The sequence below is a fragment of the Scyliorhinus torazame genome, chromosome 18 (assembly GCF_047496885.1).
Source record: "Scyliorhinus torazame isolate Kashiwa2021f chromosome 18, sScyTor2.1, whole genome shotgun sequence".
Lineage (NCBI taxonomy): Eukaryota > Metazoa > Chordata > Chondrichthyes > Carcharhiniformes > Scyliorhinidae > Scyliorhinus > Scyliorhinus torazame.
The window spans coordinates 70,260,821-70,278,547 of record NC_092724.1 but is presented as its reverse complement, the minus strand read 5'-3'; the positions used below and the strand labels follow the sequence as shown (position 1 = coordinate 70,278,547).

The following is a 17,727-nucleotide window of genomic DNA, read 5'->3' as shown; positions in this document are numbered from 1 at the left end:
ACCAATATGATTCACTCCATGTGATATCAAGAAACTGCTGAAGGCGCTGGATACTGCCACGGCTATGGGCCCTGACAATATTCCAGCAATAGTACTGAAGACTTGTGCCCCAGAACTTGCCGCATCCCTAGCCAAGCTATTCAATACAGGTGCAGCACTGGCATCTACCCGGCAATGTGGAAAATTGCCAAGGTGTGTCCTGTACAGATAAAATGGGACAAATGCAACCCAGCCAATCATCGCCCCATCAGTTTACTGTCCATCATCAGCAAAGTGATGGAAGGAGTCATTAACAGTACTCTTACTCCGCAATAACCTGCTCACGGAAGCTCAGTTTGGGTTCTGCCAGGGTCACTCAGCTCCTGACCTCAGTACAGCCTTGGTTCAAACATGGACAAAAGAGCTGAATGCCAGAGGTGAGAGTGACTGCCGTTGCCATCAAGGCAGCATTTGACTGAGTATGGCATCAAGGAAGCCTAGCTAAACTGGAGTCAATGGGAATACTTTCCAATGGCTGGAGTCATACCTGCACAAAGGAAAATGGTTGTGGCTGGAGGTCAATCATCTAAGCTCCAGGACAACACTGCAGGATTTCCTCAGGGTAGTGTCCTCGGCCCAACCATCTTCAGCTGTTTCATCATTGACCTCCCATAATTTATTTTTAATATAAATTTAGAGTACCTGATTTTTTTTTTTTCCAATTAAGGGGCAATTTAGTATGGCCAATCCACCTACAATGCACATCTTTGGGTTGTGGGTGACGCACACGCAGACACGAGTAGAATATGCAAACTCCACACGGACAGTGACCCAGAGCTGGGATCGAACCCAGGTCCTCAGCGCTGCAGGCAGCAGTGCTAACCACTGCACCACCGTGCCGCGTCTACCTCCCTTCCATCATAAGGTTAGATGTGGAGATGTTTGCGAACGACTGCACAATTTGCAGCACCATTCGCGACTCCTCAGAAAAGGAAACGGTCCATGTCCAAATGCAGCAAGACCTGGACGATATTTAGGCTTGGGCTGACATGTGGCAAGTTACATTCATACCACATAAGTGCCAGGTAATGACCATCTCCTGCAAGAGTGGATCTTACCACCACCCCAAGACATTCAATAGCATTACCATCGCTGAATCCTCCACAATTAACATAATGAGGGTTACCATTGATCAGAAATTGAACTGGACTAGCAGGTCAAAGCATAGGAATCCTACGGCAAGTAACTCACCTCCTGACCCCACCCAAAGCCTTTCCACCATCTACAAGGCACAAGTCAGGAATCTAATGGAATACTCTCCACTTGCCTGGATGAGTGCAGCTCCAATAACACTCTAGAAGCTCTACCCCATCCAGGACAAAGCAGCCCGCTTGATGCTCCTTCCACAAACATTCAAACCCTCCACCACCAACGAACTGTGGTAGCTGTGTGTACCATCTACAAGATGCACTGCAGTACTCACCAAGGTTCCTAAGACTGCACCTTGCAAACCCATACCACCACCGTCTAGAAGGACAAGAGCAGCAGATACTTGGGAATGTGACCACCTGGAGGTTTCCCTCCAAGTCACTCACCACTCTTGACTTGGAAATATATTGGCGTTCCTTCACTGTCACTGGGGCAAAATCTGGAACTCCCTCCCTAACAGCACAGTGGGTGTATCTACACTTCTGAGGACTTCAGTGGTTCAAGAAGGCAACTCACCACCACCCTCTGAAGAGCAACTAGGGATGGGCAATAAATGCTGGCCTAACCAGCGACACCCACATTCTGTAAATTAATTTTAAAATAACCCTGGTAAACCTCTTCTATACCTTCACCAAAGCCTCCACAACCTTCTGGTACTGTGGTGACCAGAATTGAACGCTATATTCCAAGTGTGGCCTAACTAAGGTTCTGTACAGTTGCAGCATGACGTGCCAATTTTTACACTCAATGCTCCAGCTTATGAAAGCAAGCATGCTGAAATGATGAAGTTGTTTTAAGTATTCTTTCTTGACTACCTTCTCCACCTGTGTTGCCACTTTCAGTGACCTGTGGACCTGACCACATCCCTCTGCCTACTCAACCTTTCCTCATAAGACAACCTCTTCATTCCAGAAACCAACTTAGTTGGTCACCTGCTTCTGTGTAGTGTACTGTATGATCGAAGAATATCACTGGAGTTATACTGGACATTCCTAGTCTGTTGAATTAGTAATGAGCAAATGGACCACTTGGATCTGCTCATTTTTGTTTTTAGTAACTTGACTCACACAATGTTAATTGCTGTCAACAGTCAAAGGAAGAGGCAAGAGGAAATCCTAATGAAATTTCAGGCACTCCAGAAACTCCTGTCAATAAAATACCAGAGGAGATGGGGAAAGGTAGGAAATTAAGTAACTTTCTGAAAATGGTGAAGTTGTTTAATTTTCCGTATTGGTGTATTTTTCTAGGTGTTGGTAAATATAAGACATTTCCATGCTGGCAGTTACAATGTTGAAATTAAACTGGAAATCAGGTGCTCGATTCAAGTTTACTATGGGTTATATGTATGAAATGAAAATTGCTTATTGTCACAAGTAGGCTTCAAATGAAGTTACTGTGAAAAGCCCCTAGTCGCCACATTCCGGCACCTGTTCGGGGAGGCTGTTACGGGAATCGAACTTTGCTGCTGGCCTGCCTTGGTCTGCTTTCAAAGCCAGTGATTTAGCCCTGTGCTAAACAGCCCCTATGTAGAGCAAAACTCTGATGACATTGCTTCAGCTTCAGAAGAGTCTTATTTTTGACCAGACTTCTGAGAATGCTACATGAGATTGGCTAAGTGGTTGCATGTCTTGTTAATTGTTTGATTGATATTTATTGTCACATGTACCGAAGTATAGTGAAAAGTATTTTCTGAAAATATGTACACAGTATGTACATAGTAGACAAAAGAATAATCGACAGAGTACATTGACAGTGGTGCATCAACAGGTAGTGATTGGTTACAGTGCGGAACAAGAGCAGCATAGGGCGTCGTGAATAGTGTTCTTACAGGGAACAGATCAGTCCAAGGAAGTAGCGTTGAGGAGTCTAGTAACTGTGGGGAAGAAGCTGCTCGTATGTCTGGATGTGCGGGTCTTCAGACTTCTGTACCTTCTGCCTGATGGAAGGGTCTGGAAGAAGGCAATGCCTGGGTGTGAGGGGCTTCTGACAATGCTGTCTGCCTTTCTGAGGCAGTGGGAGGAGTAGACCGAATCAATGGAAGGATGGCAAGCTTGTGTGATGCGTTGGGCTGAGTTCACCACACTCTGTAGTTTCTTGCGATCTTGGGCCGAGCAGTTGCCATACCAAACTGTAATGAAGCAGGATAGGATGCTCTCTATGGCACATCTGTAGAAGTTTGTGAGAGTTGATGCAGACATGCCAAATTTCTTTAGCTTCCGTAGGAAGTAGAGATGTTGTTGGGCTTTCTTGACTGTTGCATCAACGTGAGTGGACCAGGACAGACTGTTTGTGATGATGACCCCCCCCCCCAAGGAACTTAAAGCTGTTGACCATGGGGGGGGGTCATGATATGCTTCCTGAAGTCGATAATTAGTTCCTTGATCTTTCCAGCATTTAGAGAGAGGTTGTTTTCAGTACACCATGCAACCAAGTGATCTATCTCTTTTGTAGTCTGATTCGTCGTTGTTTGAGATACCACCCACGACAGTCATACCATCTGCAAACTTATAGATTGAATTGGAGTTGAATCTTGCCACACAGTCGTGTGTGTACAGGAAGTACAGTAGACGACTGAGCACACATCCTTGCGGGGCCCCGGTGTTGAGGACTATTGTGGAGGAGGTGCTATCCTATCCTGTCAGATTGCAGTCTGTTGGTGAGGAAGTCAAGGATCCAGCTGCACAGGGAGGGGTCAAGTCCAAGATTGTAGACTTTGGTTATTAGTCTTGTTGGGATAATGGTGTTGAAGGCGAAGCTGTAGTCTATGAACAGCATTCTGACGTAGGTGCCCTTGTTGTCGGGAAGTTCGAGAGTTGATTGTAGGGCCAGAGAGATAGCATCTGTCTAATCCACAGATAGCATCTGTGATGATCCACAGTAACCAGGTCACTGACCCAAAATATTTTGCTGGAGACTTTTATGTCTGTGAACAAGAAGCTTCCTACTGAACAGTAAGCCCAACTCTCCAAAGTTTAAGGACATTGGTCTAACCCATAGAATCATTATTAGCCAACAATCTGATGAGGGATTTTGATAGATGGGTCAAGACACCTCTATTGGGATCAGTAACCAGCGGACACAGATATAAGATAATTGGTTACATTTCTGCATGGAAACAGGGAATCTTTCAGCATGTTACGCAAAGCCTGAAAAGATGATGGAAGCAAATTCGGTTTTTTAAGTTTAAAAGGAGCCATGCACCTGTACGGAAAAGGAAATGAAAACAAAAGAGAAACGGCAAAAAGATCAGAGGACCCAGAAGCAAAACGACAGTACACAGGCACAGAAGAAGCAGGACATGGGCAAATTTCCCAGAACAGAGGAAGTCCCAACAAACTAGGGAGGGACAGGTTAAAGTCTGAAGGCGGCAGATAAGTCAAAGAACAAGGACAGGAATCGTGAACTGATCCTGTTCAGTGAAGTTGAGTGAGGAGCAGAAGAAGGCTCCAGGTTTAAAATTAGAACTGCTGGAAGCAGACTTGAAGGAAATAAGCTGTGAGAAGCCAGGAGGTCATTGGACTCAACCAAAGGTTGGTGACTCCTTATGTGGCCAGTAAAGCAGTGGTGTTCTGTTGGCACAGCTGGGTATCTGAGAGATTGCATGGAAGGCAATGCTTAAATGCATGTGGCAATCCAGGGGAGAGGAACATCAGAAGGAGACGTTGTAACCCTGGAGGTGGATCTGTGGTGAAATCATCTGAGAGGGAATGTTGTTTGGGAGAGGTGTTCAAAGTTAGTTCTTAGAGAATGCCTGCTGTGAAAAACAGAGTTCCAGTGAGACCAGCTGGCTCCCGATGTGACAAACATCTGAGGAAGTTGATGAGATGCATCTAGCGTTGCATCTGTCACTTGGCTTCAGAGTGTGTCTATTAATTTGCATGGACTGTGTACTGAGAGCATAAGATAGATGCCACCTCCGGGCGAACGCTGACAGCGATCCTCTCGAGGCAAACTTAATTTTCTCCAGCCCGAGAAAGCTCGCCATGTCCGGAAGCCATACTTCAGACTTCGGGAGCTTTGAGTCCCTCCATGCCAACAGTATTCATCGCCGGGCTACCAGGGAAACAAAGGCCAAGACGTCGGCCTCTTTCTCCTCCTGGACTCCCGGGTCCTCCGAACCCCAAAAAATTGCCACCTCCGGACTCATTGCTACCCTAGTTTTCAATACCCGGGACATGACGTCCGCAAATCCCTGCCAGTACCCCCTTAGTTTAGGACACGCCCAGAACATGTGTACATGGTTCGCTGGTCTTCCGGCACACCTAGCATACTCGTCCTCCAGCCTAAAGAATTTGCTCATCTGGGCCACCGTCATGTGGGCCCGATGTCCGACCTTGAACTGGATCAAACCGAGCCTGTCGCATGTTGCGGTCGTATTTACTCTACTCAAAGTGTCTGCCCATATGCCGTCCTCTATCTCCCCCCGAGCTCCTCCTCCCACTTATGCTTCAGTTCTTCGGTCTGTGGCTCCTCTGCTCCCATTAGTTCTTTATAAATGTCAGAGACTCTCCCTTCTCCCACCTCCCCTCTGGAAACTACCCTGTCCTGAATCCCCCTTGGTGGGAGGCGTGGGAAGGATGGCACCAATCTGCATATGAAATCCCGCACCTGCAAGGACCTGAAATCATCCCACCGCCAGCCCGAACTTCTCCTCCAACACCTTCATGCTCGGGAAGCTCCCTTCCAGGAACAGATCGCCCATCCTTGCAATCCCGCCCTCCGCCATAATTGGAACCCACCGTCCATATTCCCCGAGGCAAATCGGTGGTTACTGCACATTGGGGACCAAACCGATGCTCTCGCCTCCCCTTTATGCCTCCTCCACTGGCCCCAGATCCGTAGAGCCCCCACCACTATAGGGCTGGTGGAGTATCGTGCCGGTGGGAGCGGCAGAGGCGCCGTAACCAAGGTTGCCAAACTGGTGCCCCTGCACGAAGCAGCCTCCATCCGCTCCCAAACCGACCCCGTACCCACCATCTATTTCCTTACCATGGCTATGTTAGCTGACCAGTAGTAGTTGCTAAAGTTCGGCAATGCCAGCCCCCCCATCCCCTCGGTTCGTCTCGAGCATCGCCTTCCTCACCCATGGGGACTTTCCTGCCCAAACAAATCCCAGGATAATTTTATCCAGCCTCTTAAAGAAGGACCGCGGAATTAAAATGGGGAGACATTGAAATATGAACAAGAATCTCGGGAGGAACGACATCTTCACCATCTGCACTATCCCCGCCAATGACAGCGGGAACGCATCCCATCTCCGGAACTCGTCCCTCACTTGCTCCACCAACCGGGACAAGTTTAGCTTATGCAACTTACCCCAGTCTCGTGCTACTTGTATCCTTGGATATCTGAAACTTTCCCCTTCCAGCCTGAAGGACAGCCCCCTCAGCCTACTCTCCTGACCTCTCGCCTGCACTACCCGTATCTCGCTCTTTGCCATATTCAATTTATATCCTGAGAACCGACCAAATTCCCTCAGGGTTTCCATGATTCCGTCCATCCCCGCCATTATTCTCTTTATTCTCTCTCTCTCTCTCTTCCCCCCCCCCCCCCCCCCCTGGACCAGCCCTTTCCCGACCCTTGAAGCTCTCCGAGCATTTGCCAGCGGCTCTATAGCCAGCGCAAACAGCAGTGGGGAGAGGGGGCATCCCGCGGGGCAGTCTGAAGTAGTCAGATGTCGTCCTGTTCGTCCTCACACTACCCTCTGGGGCCGATTATAGCAGCCTAACCCAGTCAATGAATCCCATTCCGAACCCAAAACGTCCCATAAATAATCCCACTCAACCCGGTCGAAAGCCTTTTCGGCATCCATTGCTACCACTACCTCTGCCTCCCTGCTCTCCGGGGGCATCATAATCACATTGAGCAGCCTCCTTAGATTGACCACCAGTTGCCTGCCCTTTACGAACCCGGTTTGGTCCTCCGCAATCACGTCCGGTACACAGTCCTCAATTCTAGACGCCAAGATCTTGGCCAGTAACTTAGCGTCTGCGTTAATCAAAGAGATCGGCCTATCGGACCCACATGCCTCCGGGTCTTTATCCCGTTTCAGTATAAGCGAGATAGTGGCCTGCGACATCGTCACGGATAAGACCCCTCTGTCTCTTGCCTTGTTGAACACCCTGACCAGCACCGGCCCCACTATCTCTGAGAACTTTTTATAAAACTCCACCGGGTATCCGTCCGGCCCCGGGCTTTACCCAACTGCATGACCTTCAGGCCCCCCAGTACTACTTCGGTCCTGATCGGGGCCCCCAGCCCGTCTACCAACCCCCTACCTACTCTTGGGAAGGTCAGTCCGTCCAAAAGGTGCCTCATCCCCTCTGGTCCCGTGGGGGGTTCCGAGGTGTACAGATTGCTATTGAAGTCCCTAAACACCCGTGTTCAGTCCTACCGGGTCCCCCACCAGGTTTCCCTCCCCATCGACTACCTTTCCTATTTCCCTAGCCACTTCTCTCTCTCTTAGTTGTTGTGCAAGCATTCTGCTAGCCTTCTCCCCATGCTCGTATATTGCGCCCTTTGCCCTTCTAAGCTGCTCTATGGCCTTCCCTGTAGACAACACCCCAAACTCGGTCTGCAGCCTCTGTCGTTTCCTAAGTAACTCTGGCCTCGGGTACTCCGCATAGCTCCTGTCCGTCCGTAAAATTTCCTTAGTCAGTCGGTCCGTTTCTGCCCTGTCTGTCCTGTCCCTATGGGCTCGGATTAAAATGAGCTCCCCTCTCACCACTGCTTTCAGCGCCTCCCAGAGCACCGCTGCTGAGACTTCTCCAGTATCATTTACCTGCCGGTAATTATGCATGCATTTCCTCAGCCTCTCGCACACCGCCTCGTCTGCCAGCAGCCCAACTTCCAGCCTCCTTCTATGGAGGCGCTGAAAGCTATCTTTGCAAATCTGCAGATCAACCCAGTGCGGAGCATGGTCCGAGATGGTAATTGCCGAATATTCTGCACCCGTCATCCCTGTCAGCAAGTCCCTGCTCATGATAAAGAAATCGATTCGGGAATACACCTTGTGGACGTGAGAATAGAATGAAAACTCCTTCACCGACGGCCGACTAAATGTCCATGGGTCAGCTCCCCCATTTGCTTCATGAATCTCAGTTCCTTTGCCATCGCTGGCACCCTACCCGTTTTTGAACACAACCGGTCCAGGCCAGGATCAAGAACTGTGTTAAAGTCCCCGGAAGTGCGTCGTCTTTCATTAACAGGCAACTAGTATAAACTAATGTTTGGTCTATGTTGAATTTTAATTGTTCATCACAGTAAATATCTTAATATGAAATCTTGTACTTTGGTTCTTTCCATTGGTCATTAGGAAATTCGTCTCTCTTTAAAAGTTTTTGGTATCTCCCAAGGGTGAAGAGCAGGGGAGTGGAAATGATTGAGTAAATACTTCAAAGAGCCTGTACAGAGACATGATGTTCATAGAATTATACAGCACCTTTTATGCTGTATGAATCTATGAACAAACAGTGGCTTCTAATGTCCCCCTGGCGAATTTGTTTTCTGGCAATTTTTAAACTCCATAATTTTTCCGATCCTTAATTTGAGTACAACGAAATACTAGCTTCATATTTATATTTGCTGTAACTGTAATAATTTAAACATGTTCTCTTCTATCCCCCCCCCATAGAAAAGGAGACTATAACTAAAGATTTGAGGGAAGCTCATAATTCCGTTCTTACGGAGACACCAGCTGAAGACTTGCAGCTATTGGCACAATATATGATTGTCACAGACTCCTATCAGGATGAGGATCATTCCTTAGTCAAGCAGCAAGTGGAGAACATGCTTACACTGGATGCGGACAATGACATGCAGCTGGATGCACCCAAGGCAGATTCTACACAAGTCACCAAGGAAAAGATTGTGTTTATGATTGGAAATTCAAGTGAGATGGAAAATTGCCAGCACAAGTGTCAAATGCAAGAGGAAAGCATTGAGAGTACAAAGAAAGAACTGTATCCAGAAACTGAGCAGAACAATGGCAAAACCATGAAAGATGAAGGAGCTGGAAAAGCAGATGAGAATGATCCTTCGATTGTAGTGGATCGGGAACCTAATAAGAGGTTTGCTCATTAGTTCTCAACCTTATTTCTATTCATACTAAGATGATTCTGATAAAATATCTGAAATGGGCCTATGTAACAGTGTTAATTGTGACCTTTATGTGCTGGCTAAAAGTTCTTATTAGTTTATTTCCTGTTCTGTTAGAGGCTGCATCATTTTTCTTTTTTTTCCTACTCTCCTGTAACTCACCAGATTAGCCACATAGAATCAAAATGGTGCCATTCGACCCATCTTGTCCATGCCAACCCAAAGACACTTTTTTTAATGATTTCAGGAAGTTGATGAGAGATCCAAAGCATCTAGGGTTGCATCTGTCACTTGGCTTCAGAGTGTGGGGTGTCTTACCACCAACCCGGGCAGCAAATTCCAGACTCCCATTATCCTCTGCATAAAAAAAGTTGTTCTTCATGTCCCCTCCGTCTACTTATCATGTCCCCTTCTGCCGCTTATCTTGAATCTGTGTCCCAGGGTTCTAGAATTCTCCATCAAGGGAAACAATTTTATCCTGTCCACTCTATCGCTCCCCCTCATAATTATGTATACCTCAATTAAGTCACCCCTCATCCTTCTTTGTTCCAAGGAGAATAACCCCAATCTTTCTTCGTAGCTGACATTTCTAGCCTGGCAACATTTTTGTAAGCCTCTCTCCAGAGCAATTATGTCCTTGCTGTATTGTGACCAGAATTGCGCACACTACCAGTATTTTATACAATTCCAACGCTGTATCCTTACTTTTATTTCCTATATCTCTTCCAATGAAGGAGACCATTCCAAAACAACCGTGTCTACTTGAACTGATGCCTTTAGGGACCTGTGTACTTGTACGCCAAGATCTCTCACTTCATCTACCCCTCTTAGTATATTCCCATTTATTGTGTACATAACTGTTTGACCTCCCTAAATGCATGACCTCTCACTTCTGTGTAAAATTCCATCTGCCAGGGCAGCATGTGGCGCAGTGGACTGCGGCGCTGAGGACCTGGGTTTGAATCCCGGGTTTGCACATCTTCCCCATGTCTGCGTGGGTTTCAACCCCACAACCCAAAGATGTGCAGGTTAGGTGGATTGGCCACGCTAAATTGCCCCTTAATAGGAAAAAAAATAATTGGGTACTCTATAAATTTTTTTTTTTTTAATTCCATCTGCCACTTATCGCCCACTTCACCAATCCATCTATAACATTTTGGAAATTATGGGCGGATTTCAGTGGAAATATTTCTCAGTTCATTTGTGGCGTGAGGTTCTGGGAGTTTCCCGCCGGCTCTGCTGGTGAGTTCCCCACCGTTATCCAATGACGCCCTAGTCACTTTTTGGGGGACTTTCTCACAGGTTTAGCCCACACTTTGAATTTCTTTCAGCACTTGGAATCAGAGATCGGACTGCCATTTTGAAAGGGTGCCCCGATCTCTTAGTGAGTTTGTGGGTCCCCCACACTCCCCACCCATGGCCAATGTCACCCCCCCACACACATGGGCACGGCCCAATACCAGCCTAAGTGAGGACACCCTGTTATGTGGTTCCTGAGGGTACCCCCTCTTCAGACCCCCCCTTTCCAGGACCATCACCCATCACCCCCCCCCCCCCCCCAAATCTCCCAGAGACCCCTATGTACCTGCCATGAACGCCCCCCACCCAAATCTGCACACCCATCAAATCCCTCCATCCACCCTCCCTTCATGGGCATGCTCTCCCCTGCCCCTTATCCTTGGCAGTGCCACTTGGGCACCCTTGTACTGGTAGTGCTCCTGTCAGCTTGGTAGTCTAGAGTGGCAATGCCAAGATGCCAGCTGGGGCAGTGCCATGGTGCCTGCGTGCCAGGCAACCACCCTGCACTGACCCTGACCACCCAGAGGTCTCCAATAGCCCGGGGGATTTCCGAGGCGCTGTTCCATTTGTGTGGACCAGGGCTGAACGGAGCCTGGCTGCAGCCTCACTGGGGAGGCCGGTAGATCCCAGGTAAGCTCGCCAAAGTCAGTTTAAAACCGACTTTGTCGAGCACCGTTTGGTCACGCCCCTTTTGGGCGTGATTCTGATTCCGATGCCTCGTGGGACTTGGGGAGATCCGGTGAGGCGTGAAGGCTGCTGGGAAACCCGCGGGAGGCCTCTCCCAGCATCTACTGGCCATACCGCGCTTGAGCAAGAGCGCAACACGGATGGTGGATCGTGCCCTATAGCTATCCTCTAAACTGTCCACCACTCTGCCAATTTTTTGTGTCATCTGCAAATTTCACAATCGCGCTCCACACATTCATTTATTTCCTATATCTCTGCCAACGAAGGAGACCATTCCAAAACGACCGTGCCTACTTGAACTGAGGCCTTTAGGGACCTGTGTACTTGTACGCCAAGATCGCTCACTTCATCTACCCCTCTTAGTATATTCCCATTTATTGTGTACATTATTGTTTGGCCTCCCTAAATGCATGACCTCTCACTTCTGTGTTAAATTCCATCTGCCAGGGCAGCATGTGGCGCAGTGGACGGCGGCGCTGAGGACCCGGGTTCGAATCCCGGGTTTGCACATTCTCCCCATGTCTGCGTGGGTTTCAACCCCACAACCCAAAGATGTGCAGGTTAGGTGGATTGGCCACGCTAAATTGCCCCATAATTGAACAATAAGTAATTGGTACTCTAAATTTTTTTTTTTTTTTTTTAATTCCATCTGCCACTTATCGGCCACTTCACCAATCCATCTATATCATTTTGGAAATTATGAGCGGATTTCAATGGAAACATTTCTCAGTTCATTTGTGGAGTGAGGTTCCGGGTCTTCCCCGCCAGCTCTGCTGGTGTGTTCCCCACCGCTATTCAATGACACCCTAGTCACCTTTTTGGGGGACTTTCTCACTGGTTTAGCCCACACTTTGAATTTCTTTCAGCCCTTGGGATCAGAGATCGGGCCGCCATTTTGAAAGGTTGCTCCGATCTCTAAGTGAGTTTGTGGGTCCCCCACACTTCCCACCCATGGCCAATGTCACCCCCCCCCCACACACACTCATGGGCATGGCCCAATACCAGCCTAAGTGATGACACCCTGTTATGGGGTCCCTGAGGGTACCCCCTCTTCAGGCCCCCCATTTTCAGGACCATCACCCCACCCCAACCTCCCAGAGACCCCCATGTACCTGCCATGAATGCCCCCCACCCAAATCTGCACACCCATCAAACCCCTCCATCCACACTCTTTTCATGGGCATGCTCACCCCCCTGCCCCTTATCCTTGGCAATGCCACTTGGGCACCCTTGTACTGGCAGTGCTCCGGTCGGCCTGGTAGTCTATGGTGGCAATGCCAAGGTGCCAGCTGCGGCAGTGCCATGGTGCCTGCGAGCCACTGCGAGGGCCAGGCAGCCACCCTGCACTGACCCTGACCACCCAAGGGTCTCCAATAACCCAGGAGATTTCCGAGGCGCTGTTCCATTTGTGTGGACCAGGGCTGAACGGAGCCTGGCTGCAGCCTCACTGGGGAGGCCGGTAGGTCCCAGGTAATCTCGCCAAAGTCGATTTAAAACTGACTTTGTTGAGCACCGTTTGGTCACACCCCTTTTGGGCGTGATTCTGATTCCGATGCCTCACGGGAATTGGGAAGATCCCGTGAGGTGTGAAGGCTGCCAGGAAACCCGCGGGAGGCCTCCCAGCATCCACTGACCATACCGCGCTTGAGCAAGAGTGCAACACGGCTGGTGGATCGTGCCCTGTAGCTATCCTCTAAACTGTCCAGCACTCTGCCAATCTTTGTGTCGTCTGCAAATTTCACAATCGCGCTCCACACATTCATGTCCAAATCATTAATATATAACACAAACAGTGAGGGTCCCAATATCGAGCACTGAGGAACATCACTTGATACAACTATCCAATTGCAAGGGAAGCCATCGACCATTATCCGTTGTTTCCTGTTACTAAGCCAACTGGCCCTGGCGACTTATCAACTTTCAAGAATTACAATCCTTCGAATACTTCCTTTCTCTTTATGATTATCCTATCCCTGGGCAGCACGGTGGCATAGTGGTTCGCACTGCTGCCTCATGACGTCAAAGACCTGGGTTTGATCCCGGCCCAGGGTCATTGTCAGTGTGGAGCTTGCACATTCTCCCCGTGTCTGCATGGGTCTCACCCCCACAACCCAAAAAGATGTGCTGGGTAGGTGCATGCTAAATTGCCCTTAGTGTTGGGTGGGGTTACTGGGTTATGGGGATGGGGTGGCGGTGTTGGCCTTGGGTGGGGTGCTCTTTCCGGGAGCCGGTGCGGACTCGATGGGCCGAGTGTCCTCCTGCGCTGTGCATTCTATGATTCTATGAAATTGCCCCTTAATTGGGGGGAAAAAAAGGATTGGGTACTCTAAATTTATTTTTTAAAATGATTATCCCATCCAGTATCTCTGTGTTCTTTCTGGGCTACTATCTCTTCATCATCCATTTCCTTTGGTAACACGGAGACAAAATATTCATTTACAACTCTTCCCGCAGCCTCTGCATGTACATACAAGTTCCCTTCTTCATCTCTGACAGGTTCCATCTTTTCTTTAACTAACATTTTACAATTTATATATTGGTAATACATATTTGCGTTTTCTTTAACTTTATTTGCTAATCTTTTTGTCATGCCCTCTCTGTGATTTCCTTATTTCCTTTTCAACCTCGTCCCTGCACTTCAAACTCCGGGCACCTCTCGCTCGATCAAATTCCGGGCTCCTCTCGCTCGATCAAACTCCGGGCTCCTCTCGCTCGATCAAACTCCGGGCTCCTCTCGCTCGATCAAACTCCGGGCTCCTCTCGCTCGATCAAACTCCGGGCTCCTCTCGCTCGATCAAACTCCGGGCTCCTCTCGCTCGATCAAACTCCGGGCTCCTCTCGCTCGATCAAACTCCGGGCTCCTCTCCCTCGATCAAACTCCGGGCTCCTCTCCCTCGATCAAACTCCGGGCTCCTCTCCCTCGATCAAACTCCGGGCTCCTCTCGCTCGATCAAACTCCGGGCTCCTCTCGCTCGATCAAACTCCGGGCTCCTCTCGCTCGATCAAACTCCGGGCTCCTCTCGCTCGATCAAACTCCGGGCTCCTCTCGCTCGATCAAACTCCGGGCTCCTCTCGCTCGATCAAACTCCGGGCTCCTCTCGCTCGATCAAACTCCGGGCTCCTCTCGCTCGATCAAACTCCGGGCTCCTCTCGCTCGATCAAACTCCGGGCTCCTCTCGCTCGATCAAACTCCGGGCTCCTCTCGCTCGATCAAACTCCGGGCTCCTCTCGCTCGATCAAACTCCGGGCTCCTCTCGCTCGATCAAACTCCGGGCTCCTCTCGCTCGATCAAACTCCGGGCTCCTCTCGCTCGATCAAACTCCGGGCTCCTCTCGCTCGATCAAACTCCGGGCTCCTCTCGCTCGATCAAACTCCGGGCTCCTCTCGCTCGATCAAACTCCGGGCTCCTCTCGCTCGATCAAACTCCGGGCTCCTCTCGCTCGATCAAACTCCGGGCTCCTCTCGCTCGATCAAACTCCGGGCTCCTCTCGCTCGATCAAACTCCGGGCTCCTCTCGCTCGATCAAACTCCGGGCTCCTCTCGCTCGATCAAACTCCGGGCTCCTCTCGCTCGATCAAACTCCGGGCTCCTCTCGCTCGATCAAACTCCGGGCTCCTCTCGCTCGATCAAACTCCGGGCTCCTCTCGCTCGATCAAACTCCGGGCTCCTCTCGCTCGATCAAACTCCGGGCTCCTCTCGCTCGATCAAACTCCGGGCTCCTCTCGCTCGATCAAACTCCGGGCTCCTCTCGCTCGATCAAACTCCGGGCTCCTCTCGCTCGATCAAACTCCGGGCTCCTCTCGCTCGATCAAACTCCGGGCTCCTCTCGCTCGATCAAACTCCGGGCTCCTCTCGCTCGATCAAACTCCGGGCTCCTCTCGCTCGATCAAACTCCGGGCTCCTCTCGCTCGATCAAACTCCGGGCTCCTCTCGCTCGATCAAACTCCGGGCTCCTCTCGCTCGATCAAACTCCGGGCTCCTCTCGCTCGATCAAACTCCGGGCTCCTCTCGCTCGATCAAACTCCGGGCTCCTCTCGCTCGATCAAACTCCGGGCTCCTCTCGCTCGATCAAACTCCGGGCTCCTCTCGCTCGATCAAACTCCGGGCTCCTCTCGCTCGATCAAACTCCGGGCTCCTCTCGCTCGATCAAACTCCGGGCTCCTCTCGCTCGATCAAACTCCGGGCTCCTCTCGCTCGATCAAACTCCGGGCTCCTCTCGCTCGATCAAACTCCGGGCTCCTCTCGCTCGATCAAACTCCGGGCTCCTCTCGCTCGATCAAACTCCGGGCTCCTCTCGCTCGATCAAACTCCGGGCTCCTCTCGCTCGATCAAACTCCGGGCTCCTCTCGCTCGATCAAACTCCGGGCTCCTCTCGCTCGATCAAACTCCGGGCTCCTCTCGCTCGATCAAACTCCGGGCTCCTCTCGCTCGATCAAACTCCGGGCTCCTCTCGCTCGATCAAACTCCGGGCTCCTCTCGCTCGATCAAACTCCGGGCTCCTCTCGCTCGATCAAACTCCGGGCTCCTCTCGCTCGATCAAACTCCGGGCTCCTCTCGCTCGATCAAACTCCGGGCTCCTCTCGCTCGATCAAACTCCGGGCTCCTCTCGCTCGATCAAACTCCGGGCTCCTCTCGCTCGATCAAACTCCGGGCTCCTCTCGCTCGATCAAACTCCGGGCTCCTCTCGCTCGATCAAACTCCGGGCTCCTCTCGCTCGATCAAACTCCGGGCTCCTCTCGCTCGATCAAACTCCGGGCTCCTCTCGCTCGATCAAACTCCGGGCTCCTCTCGCTCGATCAAACTCCGGGCTCCTCTCGCTCGATCAAACTCCGGGCTCCTCTCGCTCGATCAAACTCCGGGCTCCTCTCGCTCGATCAAACTCCGGGCTCCTCTCGCTCGATCAAACTCCGGGCTCCTCTCGCTCGATCAAACTCCGGGCTCCTCTCGCTCGATCAAACTCCGGGCTCCTCTCGCTCGATCAAACTCCGGGCTCCTCTCGCTCGATCAAACTCCGGGCTCCTCTCGCTCGATCAAACTCCGGGCTCCTCTCGCTCGATCAAACTCCGGGCTCCTCTCGCTCGATCAAACTCCGGGCTCCTCTCGCTCGATCAAACTCCGGGCTCCTCTCGCTCGATCAAACTCCGGGCTCCTCTCGCTCGATCAAACTCCGGGCTCCTCTCGCTCGATCAAACTCCGGGCTCCTCTCGCTCGATCAAACTCCGGGCTCCTCTCGCTCTTTCCAGCTCCGGGCTCCTCTCGCTATTTCCAGCTCCGGGCTCCTCTCGCTATTTCCAGCTCCGGGCTCCTCTCGCTATTTCCAGCTCCGGGCTCCTCTCGCTCTATCAAACTCCGGGCTCCTCTCGCTCTATCAAACTCCCACCACATATTAGAGTATTTACCCCTGTGGGCTGTTCACTGATGGCACCAAAATTAAATTTAGATGATTTTTCTACAGTAAGGATAGTAAGAGACATCATAAAACATATACTTGTGAAATGGACAAATACAAGGCAGGCTTCCAGAGGACAAATACTGACAAAATGGCAGACATTTTGTAGATGGAATTTATACATAAGTGTCACAAGTAAGCTTAAATAGAACATAGAACATACAGTGCAGAAGGGAGCCATTCGGCCCATCGAGTGCACCAACCCACTTAAGCTCTCTTCCACCCTATCCCAATAACCCCTCCTAACCTTTTTGGTCACTAATTTATCATGGCCAATCCACCTAACATGCACGTCCTTGGACTGTGGGAGGAAACCGGAGCACCCGGAGGAAACGCACGCAGACACTGGGACAACATGCAGACTCCGCACAGACAGCGACCCAGCGGGGAATCAAACTTGGGACCCCGGCGCTGTGAAGCCACAGTGCTATCCACTTGTGCTACCGTGCTGCCCCGCAGATCCAGAATTGATGGTGCTAGATCCAGCTTCATATGCAGAATTGTTGGTGCTAAGTCCAGATTTATATCTGGAATTGTTGGTGCTAGATACAGATTTATATAGAGAATTGACGGTGTTAGCTCCAGATTTATATCCAGAATTGTTGGTGTTAGCTCCAGATTTATATCCAGAATTGTTGGTGTTAGCTCCAGATTTATATCCAGAATTGATGGTGCTAGATCCAGATTTATATCCAGAAGGCTTACATTAACACTGCAGTGAAGTTACTGTGAAAATCCCCTATTTGCCATACTACGCCGCTTGTTCGGGTACACAGAGAATTTAGAATGTCCAATTTGCCTAACAAGCACATCTTTCGAGACTTGTGGGAGAAAATCGGAACACCCAGAGGAAACCCATGCAGACATGGGGAGAACGTGCAGATTCCGCACAGACAGGGACCCAAACCGGGAATCGAACCGGGGTTCCTGGAACTCTGAGGCAGCAGTGCTAACCACTGTGCTACCCAGCTGCCCATAATGCAGCAAATTGTGAGAAAGCATGAGGG

The 17,727-nt window shown here is 50.3% G+C and overlaps 1 protein-coding gene across 3 annotated transcripts in view; it reads left to right on the top strand.

The window, feature by feature from the left end:
• The window catches only part of LOC140395289 (uncharacterized), a 117,218-nt gene that overhangs the window by 15,207 nt on the left and 84,284 nt on the right, over window positions 1–17,727 (top strand). For all 3 annotated transcript variants that reach the window (XM_072482867.1, XM_072482863.1, XM_072482864.1), the window contains exons 2-3: window positions 2,279–2,366; window positions 8,822–9,257. In XM_072482867.1, the coding sequence (XP_072338968.1) occupies window positions 2,279–2,366; window positions 8,822–9,257 (524 nt within the window). The remainder of the gene's footprint in view (window positions 1–2,278; window positions 2,367–8,821; window positions 9,258–17,727) is intronic.